The 8,572-nt window shown below is 32.1% G+C and overlaps 1 protein-coding gene across 1 annotated transcript in view; it reads left to right on the top strand.

The window, feature by feature from the left end:
• The window catches only part of LRRIQ1 (leucine rich repeats and IQ motif containing 1), a 238,671-nt gene that overhangs the window by 120,038 nt on the left and 110,061 nt on the right, over nucleotides 1-8,572 (top strand). Inside the window, 1 exon segment of the mRNA XM_017880705.1 lies at nucleotides 5,099-5,218. Within this exon segment, the coding sequence (XP_017736194.1) occupies nucleotides 5,099-5,218 (120 nt within the window).

Here is an 8,572-nt window from a genome sequence, read left to right as displayed (position 1 = left end):
TCTTAAGCAATGCTTTCAATTTTATTCTTTATTACACAAAGATGTCCTCTTTTTTTCTGCCACCCAATATTGTTCAAGTTTTTGACTCATATTGACATCCTTTCTCATATTAGAAGAACTTTAAAATCCCTTAAGAAGCTAGAATTTATTTATAGGAACTTACAAAACAGAGGAATATTATCTACATTGAAATTCATTTTAGAGGTAAATATGATTAAAATTAAATCAACTGTATTTTTTAAATTATACAATGTTAAATATCACATGATTTTCTTATTTGTTAAACTAAGTGAATGAAGTTGTTAGAAATAAAGCATCAAGGAAATTGGGGAAATATATTTATTGAGTGCATATTATCTGATAATCACATGCTTCTCGTGTTTAAATTTTCTAGTTTAATCTACATGACAATCCTATATGATTTGTATATTTTCCCTTTACAAATAATTTTCACCTTTCTTGAAAATATTGATAACAATCATAATTTGAGTTAGAATTTTGTAGACTGGGCAAAAGAAAGATCTATCAGTAAAAAGTAGAAAACTTAGTTTAGGCAATAAATAGACTAGATAACATAGCCTCTCCTGGACTCTCAAACCTACTGCACACTTTCCTGGAAAAGAGATCTCAGTATGTATAAACGGAATCTGAAACCTGACACATAAGCAACAGCAAAATAAATTGTTGTTCTTCTGAGGGAGTGACAATATATTTCTTACTTGTCCTGTGGTGAGGTTGCCTTGAAGAGAGTTATAAAGGAAGCTGCTGCAATAGGTGGTAAGGTTTGATTGAAACAAGTTTCTCCCAGGAAGAGAAAGTGGGACTGGGGGTAGACGGACTGGATATGTTTCAGTGTTTGAAAAGGATAATTGAATTTTCAAGCCAGACATGTTGGGTGGGTAAAGGAGTAGAGTTATGAGGAACTAGCTTCTTTGACAGTGCTCTCTCCCCACTCAGAAAGTAGGGTAGGTAACTATACCTATTCCTAGAAGCCTGAATTTCTCACAGCTTTTTGGGAAGAAGGAAGGTAACATTGAAAGGCTCAAGTATTTATCACAGGCTGAGAAAAGAAAATCTCTACTACACTGTATCAGAGAAATCAGGCTATTAAGCATAATTAAGAACAGGGTTCACCACTTGTGAAAAACTTATAAATTCCAATGCAGTAGTATCACTGAGGCACGGTATGTCCATCTGTATCAGCATCTTCCAACTCCTGCTCAGGACCACAGGCTCAAGACTGTTGGCAGCGGTAGAAGTTATAGCACAGCTTCTGATTTGAGTAGTACAAAACCAGTTGGTCACAGAAAGAGAGGGGAAGAATGCATAGAAAACAGCAGTTGTAGGCCACTGCAGAAATCTTGCTCTACTGAGCTTAAGCCAGAACAAAGGTATAAGGAATAACATTCAGGCTATTAATTTTGCCTGCTGATGGTATCTTTAGGTTTGTGGCTCCTAGGCTCCATTATGCATATATATTCAAATGTTAAATACACAGTGGGAGGTCTTTAGGATAGCCTATTTAAAATAGCAATACCTCCCCAATGCTCCCCATCTCTTGTGACTGTTATTTTTGTCCATAGCATTTATTTACCATACAGTTTAGTTTCCTTATGTATTTTATTCTCAGTCTCAGTCCCCTTTAAAATGGGAAGTCCATGCTTAGAGATTTTTTTGTCTGTTTTAGTCACTGCTATGTCATGTGTGTCTTGCATATAACAGACGTTCAATAATTTTGAAATCCATGCTACTGATTTACCCTCCTTGATTTGTGTGGGATGGGCTCCATGGAAGAATACTGTTGTTTTGCATTTCCATCAAGAATCATGATTATGTCCTTAATCGTTGGAAATTATGAATGACAACCAGGCAAAAGAAGCTTGTAAGGTCACGTGAAGCTTGATTTCTGACTTTAGGTAATTATATTGATTGAAGAAGTGCACCATCAGTGATTTTCTAAGCATTTAGTTACAAAATATTTCAAATGCACAGAAAAGACCCAAGACCCCATATACCTACCTTAAACATGAGTTGAACAACTGGTCAATGTAGACTCATTTAAAACCAATTAACATCTTCCTCTGCATCACTAGATTATTTGAAATAAATTATTCCTTTCATAAATATTTTAGCATGAATTTCTATAATTCAAGCAATTATATTGCTTTGAATATAATTGAAATACATTTCCAAGCTTAAAATAACAATTATTTTCACTATCACCAAATATGATACCAGTATTCAAAATTCTTGTACCATTTAATACATGTTTGTTTGCAGATTTTTCTTAATCAAAATACAAGTCATCACTCAAACTTTTATTTTGTATGTTAAGTCTTTTATTATATAGCAACTCCCTTCTTTTTCTTGCAATTTATTTATTGAAGTGACCAGGTCATTTGTCATATAGGGTTTTCCAATTTCTGAATTTTGCCAAATGCATTCTCATGACATCATTTAACATGCTTATCATTTCCTTGTTTTATGTAAATTGATAGTAAGATCTAATGTTTGTTCTGATTCAAGTTTGATTTCTTTAGCAAGAATATTTCATAGGTGGTGGTTGTATTACAAAGAAGAGGTACATAGTATCTGGTTGCCTCTCTTTCAGGAATGTTACTGGCCATTGGTAAATGTTGCCTAGATCAATTATTTTATTAATGGTTTACACAATGATGATACTTTATATCTACTATTCCTTATTTATTAACTAAAGAAGTATTCAAAAATACAAACAAAGTCTATATCTATTCAACTATTTAGTTATCCTAAGGTACAGTTCATATTGGAAAGGCAGGTTAAATGCTTGTTATTAATAATTTTCCGTTATTTACCGATTTTTAGATTAATGAGGTCTCCTAGCATCCTCCAAAGGTCACCAAAATGGGTACTATGATAATAAACACAAATCTTAAATATAAGTATTTGATTTCATTGCAGTTAGTATTATTATTGCTGCTTAAATGGTGGTCTTTTATTTGGCCAGTGGTAGTCTCATCAAGTTGACTTTTTGCCACGATTGAGTAGTCTTTAAAATTGTCCTTGCTTGCTAATGTGACACAATGTTCCAGGTTCATTTGGCATACATTTTGCCCCAGGCCTAGAATCAGTCATTTCTCTAAAGACCCTTGGTTTCTTTAATGGAAATGACATATAGAGCACCCCATCTGGATTTTAGAAATACTTGTTTCTACTGGTATAGTTATTATTTATATAATGTAATTTCATTGTACTTAGTTTTCAAATAGATATTTTTAGGAAACAAATATACCATGGGTACATATTGATGTTTTAAAATTATAGTTAGGACTATAGGATTTTACTTGTTTAATTGTATATTTGCATCTCTTTTCTTCTATAGAAATCCTGATTTTTACTGACATTATCATAATTGCTTTTTTCCTTCTCTCCCTCACTTCTCCTACCATATGTGTATGTGGGTATGTATACACACATACATATACAGTGGAAATAAAGACTACATAAATGAGAAAACAATGGGCTACTCAGAGTATATGCTAATGAGGGAATCAGCCATCATCACTTGCCTTTGGCGTAGACCCCAAAACGTGGAAGGGAGTGGGCAAGTTTTTAGCGGAAAAAGGGAAAGCTTCAGGTATGCTCTATTGGAGGTTGTTGGCATGGGGAAAGTGGGTAGGGAGAGGCTAGAAGTAGAGCATCTTATGTGATTGTTTTGGGAAGCATATTTGGCTTTCTCTGGTTGTTCCTGAGTTAGAAGCAGAGTAAAAAGCAAGGAAGCTGGGTCATTGATCAAGTTTTGACCATTCTTGGCTAATTGCTTCAGAGGTTATCACCTGGCATCCGGGATTATTTGATGCAGGTTATGGTTTGGCTTCCTATGCTGGCTGTTAACAAAGGTTTGGGTGACTGCTATTGTCATAGATGGTTTCACCATTTTGTATATTTCACTTCTATCTCTCTCTCTGTCTGTGTATATATATTTCAGAATGAAAATACCAATCTTATTACTGACAATATGATTACTGAAAACCATTTTAAGATCTCTTTTGTGGCCAAACTTGTCTTCTGAGTATATTTCACCTGGGTGAAGCCAAATAAATCTATTTTAAGTAACTTCAAATAACTTGTATGGTTATTCCATAGCATAAAACATTTTTTATATTTTAGGTACTTCTTGCTATTTCATATTTACTTAATTTGTTTCACAATTTTCTTAAGCATGTGCATAATTTGAAAGTCTAATCCAAGCAAGATGTATTTAGAGAAGTCTGGCTTCTATTGCTACACATTCTACCTCATTTTATGCCTTTATAAGTAACCATTTTTAACATTAATTTTATAATTCAAATGTTTTCTGTGTTTATATAGACTTCAATATATATGTTTATGTTACATGTATGTTTATATACAGTTTTTCATAGATAAACAGTAACATGAAAAACACTTATTTCTCCCTTAGTTTTCACACACTATATCCTGAAGCTCATTCCCCAGGAGCATAAATACATTATTTATATTTATAAATATAAAGATATTCATTTTTTATAAGCTACATTGTACTTGGAGTTACAGTTAGGAAAGGTCATCCTACTCCAGGATTATTGAGGAATCTGAGTGTTTTACATTTTGTTGTTTATGCTTAGTGTATTTAAAAATGAAATTAGTTCATTGTTATAGGCCGTAATACTCCCTGTGTAATATGAATCCATTTATATATGTTGATGTTTTCCTAATTGTGTTTTAATTTATTTTATACATAATCATTTGAACATTAGCAAAATGGGTTTTCCTTTGTATCTTTTTCTTCTTAGTTTATAATGGGTCCTGGAGGAATTGTAAGATAATTGATTGGTTGACCTACATGTGCAGTTGAGAGAGTTTTAAAGATTCTTTTTTGCTTACTACAAGGAAAGTCTCCTGAGATTCAGAACTTTAGACACATGTTGTCATTTAATTTACATTTCAGTTTTAAGTGTCACATAAAGTTCAGAAAAGAGATTATTATGTCATTAAACTTAGGTCTAAGATGTTTTATCTTCCTAATGGGATAACACAGATAATCTGGTTTAGGGTTTGATCTATAACCTTGTATAACATACTTTACATTTTTGTTTAGGCAGTTTGGAAGGGCTTTTTTTTGCGAAAGAAACTGACAGCAGCTCTAGAGGCTATTAAGAATGAAGAATCTGATGAAGAATACAGAGAAATAGATTTAGAGGATTTTACATTTGATGAAGTAAGTGTAAACTACAGTATATAAATACTGGTCTTAAAATATGTTTGGTGTACTACTTTGAAGCTAAACCAATTTCTAAGGTGTTTATCCTATTAATATTGTTACAGATCTTTTTTCAAATAACACTTGAGAAAGTGTCCTAACATTGAGAAACTTTTCCTAACATCTTCATTTATCCTACAAACTTGTATAGTGTGCAAAGGTTGCAGTAAAATATTTTACAAGAGTGTCTTTGTGCCCTTCAAACATATTCTCCAGTTATCAAAATTAGGGAATTAACACTGATGCACTACTATGATCTAATCAACTTTATCAGATTTATGAGTTGTCTTAGTAATGCCCTATATTTAGTCTGAGATCTAATCCAGAATCTTAAGTTGCATTTAGTTGTCATTTTTCCTTAGTCTCCTTTAACTGGAAGTTCCTCATCTTTTCTCTGTATTTTACAAACTTAATACTTTTAAAGACTACTGAAAAATTGTTTTGTAGAGTATCTCTGAATTTGTACTTGTTATATAGTTTCTTCTCATTGTATTCAGGTTATGTATTATTGGTGAGAATACAACAGAGGTGATACTGTGTTCTTCTCGATGTATCATTGCAGGAAGGTGATGAAGTTTCTCAGGGCATAAAGTTATCCTAAACTGCATTTGGCTTAGCTACCCAGTTATAAATGCCCTGCCTTAAAAGATTTTTGTAGGAGGATGGGGTATAAATTAATATAACTGTAAAGGTCATATGGTATAAAACAGATTTTTAAAAAATGTTTTAATTACATAATTAAAAACACTTATCTTTTATGCTAGAAAAAAGCCTATGTTAAACAAACATGAAACATACACATTTCTCTTTATTTTCCTTCATCTACCTATAGACCATCATTTTCCCAAAGTTCTCCTTATCTTTTTAAAACCTGACCATGAAGTTTATACTCTGATCATTGTAATCATGGTAGTCTTATGTAGCAGATATGTGAATGGAGTTCTAGTTAATTTTTTGCAGCGCTTAGCCAAGGCTCATGAGAAATGAACAAGGATGTGATGGTGAGAGAGAAACCCTGTGAAGATTCAGTGGCTCATCACTGCAGTGGAATTTCTAGGAGTGTAATAAACTGGGACATGTTGGCATTACCTCCAAAGTAAAGGGTGGATTGTTGCTTCATGTAGTTTCCACCACTAAGAAGAACAAGTTGGTAAACCTCTTTAGGTTCTAGAGGCTGCGTAGATCACACTTGGGAATACTGCTCCAGGTTTAAAAAGGGCCCAGAACAGGAAAGATCTCTTCAGCAGGCCCATGCTATGTAACAAAAAGGTCATCAACTGTAGACAGTCCGTTATTAAATCATTCAAAAATATGTGTAAGAATACATTTATTGTATCTTAATGAGCTTCAAGATTCTCTTACCAGATGCCGTCTCACAATAACTGGTCTAATTTATTTCTGGCAACTTTAATGTGTTAATAGGAAAATGAAATGGGAGTGGTATCACCACATGCCCTAACTGCAAGAGGTAAATATAGTCTTATGTTTGCATGTGTGCATATGTGACACATCAGTGAGAATTTTGATGCTCAATTGTGCGGTATTTTTCAAAATTCTGTTAGGAGACTTGAAATCTATTTTATATGTTTTCTCATTTTTTTTCTATCAAACATGATTTACTGAAAGTCTCCAAATTTCATTGTAATACTGCATTATGAATTTATGAAAATGTTATCAGTAAGATTATGAAGATGAAGCTGTTGTAGAGACAGAGCACTGTTGCTCATATCTGAATTGTTTTCATAGGCATAATCATACCTTAAAGAAGCCCTTAAAAATTCAACATTATTCTATTAGGTTAGGAAACTGCTTTTTTGGAACATGCTGCTGATTAGCACGTTTCTAGAAATGTCAGCGATAATATTTTCAGTTGATATTTGGATAGTATAATTGTAAAATCTACCATTTTTCTGCACTCTTCATCCCTCAAATCTTAAATGCTCAAATAAATTGAACTGTTTCTTTCTTCACATTCCTTATAAGGTCAGCTATTTATTCTCAGGAAAAACTGTGTTTTTACTTCTATGTAATAATAATAATAATAATAATAATAATAATAAAAACGTAGGTATCATGACAACAATGTAAATACTTTTAAAATACACTTCTATGCAAAATCTTTCTGGCTACTTTCTATTCTAAATTTATCTCCAATGTTTTTAAAACTGAATTTAATTTACCTTGTTTTTGAAGATATTGAGTAAATTGAAGCCTGCTTTCCTCACTTCAGTTTTCCATAACAAACCTCAATATGGAAAATACTATTTCATAATGACTTGTATTATTTAGAGGTCAGTTTCTGTTCTTTCTGATGTGTTAATACCGACTAAAATAAAATACTCAAAGCATTTTGGAATATCTACAATAGCAAGACACCATGAAGATTTTGTTCATAGTGGTCTTGTATATTTTCAGTTGGATTTGTTCCTAAGCATATATAGAAATACAATTTATTTTTGTATATTGACCTCATATTCAACCACTTTGCTGAAATCACTTATTAATTTTAATAGATTATCTGTCAAATATTTTGAATATACTATATACACAATCATATCACTTGAGAATGACAGTTTTCTCTTTTTTTCCAATTCTTATACCTGTTATTTATTTTTCTTGTCCTATTATCCTGGATACTACTTCCATTACAATGTTAAATAGTGGTGTTATTAGCAAATGTCTTTTTCTAGTTTCTTGTCTCAGGGTGAAAGCTTTCAATATTTCACCACTAAGTAAGATGCTTCCTAGAGGTTTCTTAGAGAAACTCTGTATGGTTTAAGGAAGTTAACTTCCTTAGAATCTTAGAGATTAAGATGCTGCTGCTGCTGCTTAATGATGATGATGGTGACTTTATATGCAATTTGGATTTTATCAAATACTTTTTAATGCATCTCACATTGACTTTCAAGCATTAAACCTTGTAATCTTAGAATAAACTGACTTAGCTATAATGCATTATCTTTTTCTACCTATTACTAGCTTATGTTTGCTATTATTTTGTTTACCATTTTCTCATGTTATTCAAAAAGAAATTGACCGTATAAATTCTATTTCTTATACAGCTCCCTCTTTGGGTTTTAGTATCATATTATGTTGGCCTTATACATTTCCCTGGGAAGTGTTTCTTCTGTTTCTGTTTTCTAGGAGAGTTCGATATAGGATTGATGTTCTTTGTTGTTTAAAATTTTGTCTCAGCATATACTATATTTTTGAAAATGTTCCATGTGAACATAAAAGTATGTATTCTGTAGGTAAGTATATTGTTATTAAAAATCTCAATTACTTTAAGTTTTTTTTTTTTTTTTTTTTTTT

This window comes from Rhinopithecus bieti, unplaced genomic scaffold, assembly GCF_001698545.2.
Source record: "Rhinopithecus bieti isolate Rb0 unplaced genomic scaffold, ASM169854v2 scaffold_11966, whole genome shotgun sequence".
NCBI classification, from domain to species: Eukaryota; Metazoa; Chordata; class Mammalia; order Primates; family Cercopithecidae; genus Rhinopithecus; species Rhinopithecus bieti.
This window is presented reverse-complemented; position numbering and strand designations above follow the sequence as displayed.